The sequence below is a fragment of the Aquila chrysaetos genome, chromosome 7 (assembly GCF_900496995.4).
Source record: "Aquila chrysaetos chrysaetos chromosome 7, bAquChr1.4, whole genome shotgun sequence".
NCBI lineage: Eukaryota > Metazoa > Chordata > Aves > Accipitriformes > Accipitridae > Aquila > Aquila chrysaetos.
In genome coordinates, this window is record NC_044010.1 from 32,914,707 (window position 1) to 32,928,554 (window position 13,848).

Consider the following 13,848-nt stretch of genomic DNA (forward strand, 5'->3'; position numbering starts at 1 on the left):
AAATATGATTTTAGAATTACATGAAAAAACTTTGATTAATAATGACAACTGTTTTTTTTTTTTCTTCTTTAAGATATTTCTCTCAAATCTTGGAAGAACATGGCCCTATGGAAATTAATAACAAATTACTAGTTGGGGAATATGAACATTTCCCTGAAGAAGCTCAAAAGATTGTAGAAGATGAAGGTGGTCTGAAATCTTTTCTTCTGAAATCCCTTCGTTTCGTTATGGTGGATAATCTTATTGCCTTAAGAAAGCATGCAGTTCTTATTAAAGAAGATATAAACAGAAATGAGACTGGAGATAATGAAGAAGAAAATTATATAGTCCGTGACGTGCAAGAATATTCTTCCCAGAGCAAGCTACAGTTAAATCCAGCTGCTAAGGAATTCAAACCGCTGTCTTATCCTAAGCAACCCCATATATCAACATCTACTGACTTAACAGTAGCAAGTTATGAGACTCCACAATATTTGCCCTGGTCTTGTCCTACCTCATGTAAGTCAGTGCATTCTTTGCATAATCGGAATACTGATATCATAGAAAAGGAGTCGTCATTTTCAGACATTTTACTAAAGTGCTTTGATTCTAAAAATCCTGGTATATTTTTGCCTCAGACTTCCTGGGGTTATCAAAATGAAAGAATATTGCCAGTGCTTTCTCAAATGCCTCTCATGTCAAATGTTGCAGAGCAACCTACTTATATTTATGCTGATCATGTAGCTCATCAGGATAATGACGAATCAGCTATTTCAGACCAAAAATACGTCTATAGCAGTTTTACAGCAACTGAAATACAAACGTATGAAGACCCTCAGCGCCAACTGGAGAACTCGGATAACACATTTCATGAAGAAAATTTTGCTGTTGCAAATAGTAAAAATGAAGCTGAATGTGGTATACAGGTTAAGACGGAAGAAGAAACCAGAAGTATACCTCTAAAGAAAAGCAATCCTCATACAAGGATGATAGCTGTTCAGGTAAGAAATTGAAATGGAACAGTTATTTTGAGAGCTTTTAAGTGATAAATGACAGTGTTGAGCACTGGAAAGTGCAACTCCTTTTTGAATTATTTCTTTATGACTTCCCAAAGGGTCAAATGTTGTATAGAGTTTCAAGAGCAAATATTCAAGTGATACTTCCAGCCATCCAAATGCAAGGGCTCTTAAAAGTAGTATTTAGCATTGTCTAGTACTTATCTCCCCCCAAAAAAAGCCATGACTTAGAAGATACCGAGGTGTTTATCAGACTGGGAACTTCCTTAGAACTTGCAGTTTAAGTTGCTGACACTTTCTACAACTACTCTTGTTTTTCATCTGTAATTCTTTGAAGAGATAGTCACTGAATTTTGTTTTGCCTGAAATTTTCGCAGATCTTATGACTCAGGATCAAAGGAAGGAACTGGTGCACATCAGTTTAAACGTCGTGTTAGAGGTTAAGGAAAGTCCTTCTGTGTCATCAATTTTCTTTTTGTAATTAGTTCAGTGATTTGTTTTAACTTTCACAATATTTGAGGATTTAGATAGTTTGTACATTCTAACAATTGCTGGCTGGTGCTTCCCGCATGGTCTTACAGTGGTGGCCCAGCTGTCGGGTGAGTTCAGGGGGCAAACTCCCTCACATTTCCTTTTCCCTCCTGAAGTAAAAAAACCTGAAAGATTTGTCCTACAGGGAGAGAAAGCATTGCTGAACACCTGCAAAGGGGCAGGGCATGCAGCTGAACAGACAGAAGGGGGGCTGGAGCATTCATTCTTTAATGGTACCCCAGAGTTAGATCAGCATACACCACTTGTGAAAACACACTTCAAGTAATGGGGGAGACAATGGTCACATCCACATTTGTTACAGAAGACATTTTGGACTAAGATGCCAGGCTTTCAGAGTTACGGATATGGCAGTTTCACACATCCATTTATGAGAGATTATCCAACATGCTAGAGGGACTGCTGAAGAGGAGTTCCTCATCTTTCTTTGTTTCTTGTCATTAAGGGAGTAATAGCTGTTTATACCTGTAAGATAAATAGTTGTCTTTTTATTATTGCTTTCTAAATTAGGAAAAAGTTAACTTTTTTTTTTAAACTTGTTTTGTGTACAAAACTTTTCTTCACTTTAAATCTTTCCTGAGCAGTTGCTGAAAGTTAGTTTCCCATCAGTCTTGGCAGATGAATTTCATCACTTGGCTGACTGGGCTTTTAAAATAGGATTTCTGTTTGGTTCTTGAACACATGCAACAAAGACATAACAGAAGAAGCAAGAGTTTTCAATTTAGTGAATTCTGGTTAGCAGAGATCAAAATGTTACTACGCAACAGATATGTTTCTGTTTGCAGAAGTGTGGTAGAGCAAGGCATTTAACATTATCTGACTATGATTTTTAATAACCTGTTAGAACAGTAACATCATAAACTGGATCTTTAATATGTCACATGATTAGATTTTAAACTTGAGTTCTTTCAGTAAGTCTTTGATGGGTGGTATTAGAGGAAAACAAGCAGGGACCCTGAAGGTCCTTGAGTCTAGTCTGTTCTAAGTAGAGGGAATTGTATAGTAGATCTTGAGTTTAGGAGGAGCCACAAAACACAGCTCTTCAGTGACCTGTCAGACACTGTTTTTGCAAGTCTTAAATTTTCAGTCATTTAGAGCACAGCTGTGTTTAAAGACTCAGAGAACTGTTCTCAATATAAATGCTTCAGGGTCAATTAAACTAGGGAAAGATGACAAAAAAGTGCTTTCGTTATAGATTGAAGTCCATTTCAGAAACACTTGCATAATTTATTTTTACATTGTAGATAGAGCTACTTTGTAATGTAGTTGGATTTGTAAAATTGTAGGTTAGGTACAAAAGCTCCAAAACAGCTGACCTACTAGTTGCATGTATAAACTGGAAAGCTTTTTAATCAACTAATGATTCTTTATATTCTAGGTAAATCATGAAGTAGCTGATAGGGAAACTAATACCTTGCCTTTTCATCCATTTGAAATGCAACAAGTAAGTTACCTGCATATTTGTTTATATTTCTCATGAAGGTTAAAGGAATGCCCAAAAATGTAGTAATGAAAAGATGAAGGTTCTCTGAAAATGACATGTTTTAACAGATATTTTTTATTTTGATTTGTTTGGTATTGTGTATGTGTGGTTTGTGGTTTGCCTTTTGGGGGGGGGGGGGGGGTTGTCTCCCCCCTGCTTCATGTTGGGCTGTATTCTGTGATGGTCTTGGAAGCTTCACATAAGGTCACAACAGGGAGGTTTTGGAGCTTTGTTCTGTAGCTATTCAGATGTTGGAGTAAGTTTTAGGGAAATTTAGTATTTCCTCTCCAAAAATCTTGAGGTTTGATTTAAATACTCCATTTGGGCATATAGACAGCTCAGACTGATGTTAATGGCAGTCTTATGTCTGTACCAGGAGATAAAAGTGAGAAAATGTGGCCTTCGAATTAGTCATATTCCTTTCATGGTCAGACATGAATGTTCGTTTCCTAAGCTGAATTGAAACTCTTAAACAACTTTCTCTTAAACCTGTCCCCACCCCCCAAACAAACAAACAAAACCCCACCCCAACCACATTCAAGATTTTGAATCTCAACTGACAACAGACTGTTCCTTTTAGATGTCATGAATGTTTGCTGCCCTGTGGTAACAGATACTACATTGTTTTTTTATAACTGATTTATTTTCAGGGAGATATTCTACGTATGGAAAAAGAGCATCAGGTATTAAAAGAACAACTTAAAGAAGCACAGGAAAAATATGAACAGTTGCAAAGCCGAAGCTTGGAGGAAATTAGTGTTTTGAAAGAACTCCTGAAGAAAAATGTTGAAGAGACAGAGGTAGTGTTTTTATCTGTGCAACAGCAGGACTAACTGCAGTGGCTCACAAGATTGGTTGTAATTGATCAACAGTATTTTTGAAACTTGTCTGGTAGTTCTAATTGCTGTGAAGTCTAACTCGGCAAACCTCACAGTCTTTGCGAGTCATCTTCCTTTGAACACACTTAAACACATAGGATATTGGTTGCTTCCCTCTAGTGGACAGGTATTGGTTTTGGTTCAACCTGAGAACAAAAAAGCACTACACTGCAGACTCTGTCATCTTGATTTGTTGGGTTTACGAACAGGCTTTATTTCCTTGAAAATGTCTGAGCAAGAGGAGTAGTTCCCAAACAGCGCTATCAGCCTATTGTCACTTTGACTGGATTAATTTTATAGTTAAAGCCATAGATGCTACAGGCTACCCATTTGCCTACATGAAAAGGAATTTCTCCCCACGCCCTCTCTTTAATATGTAGTAAGATGGGGCCTGTCCTTCATCACAGTTCAATGTATTTTTATCCTTTTAGTGGTGTGTTGGAGTAAACTAATGTACTGCAGCCTGGAAGCTCCCGAGTTCTAGCTTTACCATTGGCTGCGAGTAGCCCGGCAAACTTTCATATAACGGATGATGGAATCTCACATCTGGTTTTTCTGTATGAATATTTGGTAAAAATGTGAGCTCAAAAAGTTCTGAGCTGAAAGCATGGCTGTATGCAGGTGGATAAACTTGTCCATGGGCATTATAGGGACTTTAAAAAAAATTTTTTTTTTTATATTTCCCAATGATGCATTGATGCTGCCTCGTTTTTTTAAGTAGTTACGGCAGCCATACGATTCACTGCTGTCTTGCACTGTTATGAATTGTAACTTCCCAGTTATTAGCACTGACACAACAGTATCAGCACGGCTTTTGAGTTGGATTTCGGTATGTATTTGTATGTTACACTGTGGAACTGGGTTTCTTCTTTTAGCTGACTGCAAAACAGGGTTGCAAGTATTCTGAAGCCATGTAAATGAGGTGTGCAGATAGTTGTGGGAAAGTATTTGTGAGTATGTTGCCCATGCTAAACACCTGAACTAACAGTAAATTAAGCACTAGTAAAGCTCTGTTACTGTAATTTTCACTGGCTTAGCTTTTGATCATAAGTGTCAGCAATCTGCTCTAACTTGCATTTAAATAAAATAGTATTTTCAGAAATAATGTTTTCTTATTTTCTGCTTTTAGGTATCAAAGAATGAACTGGATTGGTTTCATCAAGACTTAGAAATACAAGTGAAAAAATGGCAACAGGAGAAAAAAGAAAATCAAGAGAACTTAAAAGCACTAAGGAACACAGCTAAAAAGCATACAGATACCAATGATAGGTACTAATTTTAAATACAGTTTTACATTACTTTCCCTTTGCTTGACATATTTTTTTAAAGCAGCAGTAAGTCCAGTTATTTCTGATAGACTATGGTAAGTTTCAGTATCTACTGATTCCATGATGTATGCAGAGTGAAAACTCAGGCTTGTTGCCCCAATTATGTTACTCTGAAATGAGTTAAATGCAATTCTTGGATTAGAGCTACTCTTAATAGGATCTACATACAATGTTATTTAACCTAATTAACAAATACTACTCCTTTGCTATTGAAGATCTTCCCACGTTTTCCAGAATCCTTTAGATCTGCACTGCTTTTTTACTTTTTCCCTTCATGACTTACCATTGCTTTCTCAGTGTACTCTACTGCATTATGGTTAGCTTTAAATTTTCATTTCCATTTTCATTCTTCCTTCTTCTATTGTACAATCAACCCAACCGAACACTGGTCTGCGTCTGTTTTTCTTACAGGCTTTTTGTCTATTCTGCCACATAGCCTATCTGAAGGTCACCCAAGGATGCACGTTTCCTTCTTTTCTAGTCCTGTCACTGATTTCTCAGATTCAAATAAAACTACAAGAAGCACGTAACTGCATGTATCTGTTGTGGGTTTTTTTTTTTACCCATCCATCACCCTAAAACAGAAGTCTGCAGGGCTTTCCATGGAACTTAAATCAATAATATGATTCCAATAGTGTGAATCCCATCATGACCCTGTGTGCAGCAAACCCAACTGTTCCCCTGGCAATAAGCTCTCCTGGCTATGGAGGAGCAAGAAGCAACTTCAGTCAACTTCTACCATAGTCAACAAGCATCCATGAGATCACATTGCTGATATACTGAAAAATAAATAGTGTGTCACTTGATAAAGTATTATCAGTAGCTTTTCCTGAAACATTCTAAAGACTTTAGAAATCTTTAAGTAACCTAATCATTGGCTGTGTAAAAAGCTAGATGTTTTATCACAGTAATAGGCTCAAATATGTGCATGTCTGCTTTTGTATTTTGATTTTTTTGCAAGCTACAGGTAAACTTTTTAAAATATTTTCTAGATAATTGATGAAACTGACTGACTTAGCAATAATTTTTCTAATCAGATTTGACAATTCCTACAGTATTTTTAATGTTCTCTCTCAGTTTACAGACCTGAGAAGACTTCTGTCTTTTTGAATGCTGTGTTGTATTATCTTTAGTCTTAAGTAATTTGGGCCAAATCTGTCCTGAAAAATCATCTGCCTGCTTTTATATATATAAGTTATTGCTTAATTAGGAATACATTTAAATGCACTTATGGTAATAAACAGCATATAAAACATACAGATTGTCACTGCTGCATTGTTGTCACTATCGTTATAGAGTTATGTTATATATTTGCTAATGAACGTTTTTCAGAACAAGCTTAATAAATGTTTGATTACTCTAGGTATTCGAAGACCATTGATGAGAAGGAAAAGCAGTATAACATATATTTAAATACATACCTCGACACCAGGTAAAACTCTTGTACTTTTTCGGGAATATTTACATTTTTCTGCTGACTTGTCATTATTGCAGTTGCCTGCTTCACTCTGGGTAAAGGCTTAGAAAAAATAAGCACTTGAACCTGTATCTCTTACTCTAAGTTAGTTTACTTTTACTTATCATAAGTAAATATTTTCTTTTAGATATTTAGAGTAATAAAAATCTGGCTTTTCAACATATTCTTACACATTTCCCTTGATTGTATGATACCGTGTTTTAGAACACATGTTAGAAGTTGGGTGTGGTACAGACACACTGAACTGTTGTATGTAGCTTTGGATCTTCACACGCTTATAGTCCTGAATGTACATAAGGTTATCTAAACGTTTTCTGAAAGTTACTCATTTGCACGTAGTATAAAGTCAAGGTTTCATTTATAGATACATTCTTTACAGGTGTGCTCAGGCTCAGAGTGACAATACTTGCGTGAGCGACAATACTGCATTAGTCAAACTCCTATAAGCTTTTTAGGTTGCACAGTGAAATGTGGTTAAGAAATCCCAAGGTCGTGTCCGTGGAGCCAGCAGTATGGCTACATGAGCATGATACTACACCTGAAGGCACAAGCTGTACAATGTAATGGAGATGTGTGGTTCTGAAGAAGAGAGAATAGCTGTACAAAACCTCCAAGATGCCATAAATTTTAAATACTACTCTGTCGTAAATGTTACTCAAATATTTAACTTCTTTTTATTTCACAGTAATAAACTTGCTAATGAGAAAGTAAAATTGGAAGAGCTTATAAAAAAGAGTCAAGATGACTGCCAAGAGTGTGTGAAAAGAGCTGTTAAAGCAGAGGTACAAACAAAAAAAATCTTAAAACACTTTTGCTAGAGCTTGGATCATTTGTGCTGATAGTAGGTGGGGAAGATGACTCGTGAAGTCTTATCTAACAATTTACTTCTTATTTAAGCATCTAAAACTTTTCATAAGCTTATATCAAAGTGTTAATCAAGTATCGACAAGTGCTGTTAATGATGTTATCCTACAAAACTTTGCACATCATCAAGGCACATTATTATTATTGACCAGTATTAAAAGCGCACAGAATTTGGGGCATATCATATTGCCCCAAACAAAATTCAGCTAGTAATGGAGTTTCATACTTATCCTTGTTATGAATAGATTCCATTAATAAGAATTAACCATAAACAATTCTCCCTTCTTAAGAAGGGCTTGAAGGCTGTCTCATCTGCAGTAGGATTTTTATAAAAAGATTAGATTGTTGGTCCACATTAGTCCTCAACCATGCAGTATTTAAAAGGCTGCCTTAATCACTTAAAGTAAGTCTGTGTGTGTTTTATTTATATATATATATAAATTATATGTGTGTGTGTGTATATATATATATAAAAACATTTATGGAAGCGTTCTACTGTCAGTTAAAGTGAGTGTAGCCTTTTTATCCTCCTGAAGGCCTGCCAGGGCTGTTAATTCCATTTGAAATTCCTCACTGTAGGAACTGTGTGTGTTGTACACTCTGTATCGTGAAACTGTTGTTTCAGATGCTTATTAAAATCTATTCTGAGGTTTTATTCATTGTGCTACAACAGTGCTTTTACTGCACTTTTTTTTTTTTCTTTTTTTTCTACACGGTTATGTTTTGTTACAGATAGCAGTACTCAAAAACTGGAAGGAAACTGAAGTATGCAAGCTAAATGGCATAGCTGCCAATGCAGAAGCAAACATCAAGATGTTGAAGTCCTTGAGCAGGTATGGAGAGTTTACGCCAGAAATTTCAGTACTACTAGTTGCTAAATACAAGTAACTACTGAATGTTTAATCACAATTATTTAACTAGACAAGCACACAAAGGGATGCTAGTCTGAAGGGTGTGTAGAAACATGATAGTTAAATGCAGCTTTCCTGAAGCTGAATTTCTTCTTAGTCTTAAATTACCAAGATGTGTGATACTTAAGCAGGAGCAAGCTTCTTGTCTTATTCTTTCTTAGCTGGGGAAGATCAGGCTATTGGGAACATTCCAGTTATTCCTGCACAGTATCACCAGTAAAGGGCCGCAACGTGAATAGAAAAGAGTGCAAACAAAACTGCTGTGCATGCAACAACATTTGTTTTCTTCCTTACAAGGAATTAATCTAACCCTTTGTGTTACCTTTTTTAAAACTTAGGCCATGTTCCCTTTCCCTGTCCTTATGTTGCTGCAAAGAACTAATTTACATTTGAGGAGTCCACTTCTAAGATTGGATAGGATCTAAGTACCAGTAATTTAACTGATTTTAACTTAAAATTGCTTTAAGTCTTTAACTGTGATTTAGTTGGTAGGGGAAGGAACTGTTGTACAAAAACCATTGGTCTTAAACAAAAATAATGGGAGTGTTTAGAGTTTAACTGAAAATCTTGAATACTTCAGCAGCTCAGCTTCAGCAGCACCTAAGTTGAAGTCACAGATTGATTCCTGGGAAATATTTATTTCAAATGTAAAGAAACAACTGGAAAAAGTAAAGGTAAGCCTTAATTTCTCTTAACAAACTTTAAGTTGAACTTTGGAAATTAAAACAGAATAAATACCTTAAATAATTTTGCATTCCTTTTTAAAACACCAGTAGCTTGTCCTCCAAATACTGAACTGCATTTTTTTAATTACAAAAGAAAGATACAGTTTTAAGTCCAGATTATTTAAGCATAGTTAAGTTGCAATGAATATCTTCAATTTTATAAAGGCAAAAATCTGTCCTTTATACACTTGCTTCAGAAATGGATCCCACATTAACAAGTCTAGTCACTTGGTTCTTTTGTATTTTTTGAACTTTAGAAGTCCATGCAACTTCTTTAAACAACAGAAAACTCTCTGAAAAGTTAGGATGTAAAATGTCTAGGCTGAGTTTTAAGAACTAGAAAGGGTTTCCCAAACCCTTTCAAGCATCAGTACCAGTACTTAAAAACAGATTTATGTTACTGTAGCAAATAGTAGCCTTACATCTCCATTTGAAAGGCCTGGTATCTTCGGTGTTTTGCAAAAAAGTAGCTGTGTTAATACTGTTTTAAATAAAGAGCAAGCTTTAGTTAATGCAGATGTGGATGACAATTTGTTTTCCTCCTGCAGGCTGAGTATGAAGAAAAAATTCAGATAGTGAAAAATGGTGTACGGCACTGCCTCACTAAAATGGAAACTGTGGATCTTCCTTCTCCTCCCAGCGTCTTAGTATGTAGCTTACTTTTGATTGCAGTTTGTTAAGAACTTCTTTAAGTTTGCATCAGCATGGCTATACGTTACAGGACTTTGACATAAAGAACTTGAATATATAGCCTTGAATACGAAGTAATCTGGCTTTCATGCGTCCAGGTAATGTTCAAAAGGAAAAGGTGACTGCAGATTAGCGTGATGAAGTCCAGTGAGAAGCACATTCTCAAGTCCTTTGAGAGGCTTAGGCCGTTTAAATTTTAAAATGCTTCGTGTTCTGTCTGAATTGGGACTAATATTTTTGCATATCGTGACTTTCCTGTAGCACCAAAATCCATAGGGGCAAGGCCCCATTAAACCAATATGTGTAACTGATTATGACTACCAAAATCAGCTTCCAGTCATATCTGTTATGAACTAGATGGAATATAGCCATTTATGGAAATGCATCTGTAATGACAACATCCCAAATAAATACTATTTAAAAACATTTTCTTGTGGGCCAACAGTTCCACAAAGGGCTTTGCTCAAATCACATCGGTTACTTCTGGACCCTGTGATTTTGTTCCTGGTGCAAGGACAAAGTCACTATAAGTCACTACTCCTTGAACTGTTCATCAGCATGGTGGTGGGGAGACATGTGACAGTGGTAAAATACTTACAGCCAAACTAGCTGCAGCAGTGGTGCAGACAACCTATGTGCTGCCATTCACCAACAGTAAAACTGAAACCAGGACACAGAGCTCATGCCCAGTCCTGAAGACAAATAGCGTTCAGAAACCACTGGACCTGGGACAGTTTGGAGTAAGGAAAAAAGGGTTCAGTCATCTCTCAAAATAGGGGAGATTACTGACTCAGTAAGTAAAACGCATTCATAGTGCATGCACATATGAAATCCCTGAATTCACTGAGGATGCCACACAACTTTTTTATACATATTCTGAGAAAGTATGGTTTTTTCTTTTGTTTGTTTTTGGTATAATTTAGATTCAACGCTCTGTTCTAATACTGTATATTTATGATTGTTACTACAGTTTTCCTGGACTTATACAAGTGATAGTTATGCTCTCCTGCATACCTGTTCTTCCCCACTTATTTCTAGGCATCTCCTTTGTACTTGTTGGCACAGAACTCTTAAGAATGTGTAGATAACTTAATTACCATCCTTAGGTTATCATCAATTTACAGGTTGGGAAAGAGCGATTTTTGAGCCTCTTGTTCTGCATTTGGTATCTATTTTTACTGCAGTAATACAGGAGTAACCTTTTAGACAAGAGAACTGTAATTCTTTCAGCTTTGAGAGGACTTTAATAGGCAAATGCCGTGTCCAAATGAATAAGACTTGATGAAAACCCTTTTTCTCCCTGTTTAAGTAATTCCATTAATTAAATTAAACACCTTTACAGAGAAGGTAAAATATTGCTTCAAAAAGGTGGTAAACTAAAGAACACAGAACAAGAACCAGGAGGTTTGACTATGAAGAAATGTAGAATTTTAGTTCTGTGTGTTAGAAAGCCACCTTTGTAGAGCAGTCAAGTTCTGAAATGAATAGCAGTCACAGGGCAAACAACTAAACTTATTTTAAGGAGTTCTTCCCATTTATGGAAGAGTCGTTAGTACAAAAAGAAGTCCTCCTGGATCATGTCAACTCGCAAATTTTTCAAGATGATGACTATAGCTGACGTGGTTCTGTTTAAAAAAAAAAAAAAAAGATTACACTGGATTATATATAGATTATATAATCTGTTAAAAGCAGTGAATTTTGTATTTTCAAATTGATGGCACTTATTTAAAGCAGTTCTGTTTCTACCACCAACTTCGAGCTATACTTCTGTACAACTTACAGCTGTCCAACAGCCATGCATTCTTTAGCAAAGCAAGAGTAAGTTAGAGGAACAGTTTGCGTATGTGCTGTCCTATTTAATCCTGTTTCAGACAGGTTGTCTATACGTAGTACCTATTAAAGAGGACCTTTGTGCGGTATTTTTACCTAGGTAAAGCAAGTTAAGATAAATTGATGTGACCTTCCAGTTCCTTAGCATGACCAAACGTGTCATAGTTCAGGCTGCAAATGCTCAAGAGTTCTGCTCAATTTATTTTAATCACTATTTTTCCTATGAAATCTGTTTATTTCCTAGACAAAACAAGGCAGACCTCCAGTCAGTGATCCAGCCATTGTCGTGTATTCCTCTGCATCTGCACATCTTAATTTACTTCCTGCATTTTCAAGTTCTGAAGATCAAGGTCTAACACATGCTTCATTTAATACACAGGCCGGAGTTAAGCCAGCACGTGCAAATTCTAAGGCTTGTTCTGCAAGTGGTGGATCAGTGAAAGCACACTCCAAACCTCTGGAAGGATCATATTCTGATAAAGTTTCAGCAACTTGCCTGTCAGGGATTTCTGGAAGTAAATCTCAGAATGTCCAGCCACACCAGAACCACCAAGATGACTCAGCTATACAACTCAGGCTTTCTGGACTTCCAAACAACAAAATGCTTCCAAAAGCGTTTGAAAATATTATTGCACATCTACAGAGTATATTCCCAAACTATAGCAGGTATTTGTTTTAATGAGTGTAATGCTATGTTGAGTAACAGAAGTTCTGAACATCCAGTGATAAAGTACAAAAAGAATTGATTTCTTAGTAGATGGCTTCTATTTCACGAGAACAGTAATACTAGTTGTTCCCCTCCCATTCAGTGAGACATTGCTTAACGGAACAGACCTATGGTGTTGGCTTATGTGTTTAGTTTTTTCCCCCAATTAGAACGGCTACCAGAAGTATTATTACTTTATTGTTTGGGTTTTTTTACAATTAAGGTAGATTCTAGTTATTGAGAGATATTGGAAGAAGGTACTTGCTACAGTTCATTTGAGAAGTTAGTATCTTGTAAAGGCTTTACTGCTGTGAATCAAAGATGGAAGCTATGGTGTTTTCCAATACGGTGACTATGCTGATGACAGCCACAGTATTGCCAATCAGTAATTACATCTGTTTTGTCCCTTCAGTTCAGACTTTACTGTCTTCATAAAAGACATACAAAGAAGAAATGGGAATACACTGTCAGGTTTGAGCTTCGATGAAATTCTAAGCAGAGTGACAGAACTCATTCTGGACCAACAAAATAAGGTACTCTGGTGCACATAGTTGCTGCCTTTTCTACTGCGTGCCTCTGACAGAGGAAACATTGCAGCACAGTCCAGAAAAGAATGTTAAACTTCCCTTTGCTGTCAAGCTCCAAAATACGAACTTGCTCCACATTGTTTTCCAATACCTGTCTAGGCACCAACTTCAGCAGGGAGACCTGTGAAGTCAGCATCCTCTGCTGCACCAGCACAGACTGGAACTCGGGGTCGGGAAGTACCTGCAGAAGAAAATGTACCCAGCCCACCCAAGGCAAGACCTGTGCATAGCAACACCTCGAGCAAAAATCCATCTCAGCCAAATCTCCAGCCCTGGGGAAATGTTGGAGCAACACCTAAATCTAAATGGAAAAAACTGGACTACACAGTAAGTTCTCCACTTTCAACGAATGTGAAGTGATTGCCATGTACTTCTTATAAGACATGAAATAATCAAAGAATTATTTTTTTCAGCGACTTGTTCGTTTTGTGTACAAAAGCTTAAATATACTTGGTTAAAATTAGTAATATCATTACCTTCTTAGAATTTGCTGATTTAATTGTTGCTAGCTTTCAAATAACTTAATGTTTTATGTATAGGCTTCCAGTGATGATCCTTGCACAATATGTCATGATGAGCTAAGCAGAGACTCATGTGAACTAGAATGTGGGCATCATTTTCACAGAGAAGTAAGGATTTTTGTTCTTACCACTTTGATGCAAAAGTTTACGAACTCTGTTCAGTTATGCTGTTGTTCCACTTTCTAAAAGCGACCCTCCCTCCCTTACCCTTCAGTGTGTAAAGAACAGTGCACAATTTTCTTTTACATACTTTGTACACCAAGACTTGCTATATATACGGTCTTACTGTGTCAGAAGCTTTCCG

General features: G+C 36.6%; 1 protein-coding gene across 4 annotated transcripts in view; it reads left to right on the forward strand.

The window, feature by feature from the left end:
- TTC3 (tetratricopeptide repeat domain 3) overlaps window positions 1–13,848 on the forward strand; it is a 66,471-nt gene that overhangs the window by 50,903 nt on the left and 1,720 nt on the right. Inside the window, exons 33-45 of one of the 4 annotated variants that reach the window (XM_030020603.1) lie at window positions 74–980; window positions 2,923–2,988; window positions 3,678–3,827; window positions 5,035–5,174; window positions 6,597–6,665; window positions 7,396–7,492; window positions 8,307–8,407; window positions 9,066–9,159; window positions 9,759–9,857; window positions 12,110–12,396; window positions 12,849–12,969; window positions 13,123–13,350; window positions 13,563–13,652. In XM_030020603.1, the coding sequence (XP_029876463.1) occupies window positions 74–980; window positions 2,923–2,988; window positions 3,678–3,827; window positions 5,035–5,174; window positions 6,597–6,665; window positions 7,396–7,492; window positions 8,307–8,407; window positions 9,066–9,159; window positions 9,759–9,857; window positions 12,110–12,396; window positions 12,849–12,969; window positions 13,123–13,350; window positions 13,563–13,652 (2,449 nt within the window). Of the gene's footprint in view, window positions 1–73; window positions 981–2,922; window positions 2,989–3,677; window positions 3,828–5,034; window positions 5,175–6,596; window positions 6,666–7,395; window positions 7,493–8,306; window positions 8,408–9,065; window positions 9,160–9,758; window positions 9,858–11,974; window positions 12,397–12,848; window positions 12,970–13,122; window positions 13,351–13,562; window positions 13,653–13,848 lie in introns of all 4 variants that reach the window. The other 3 variants (XM_030020602.1, XM_030020604.1, XM_030020601.1) reach the window with 3 other exon arrangements.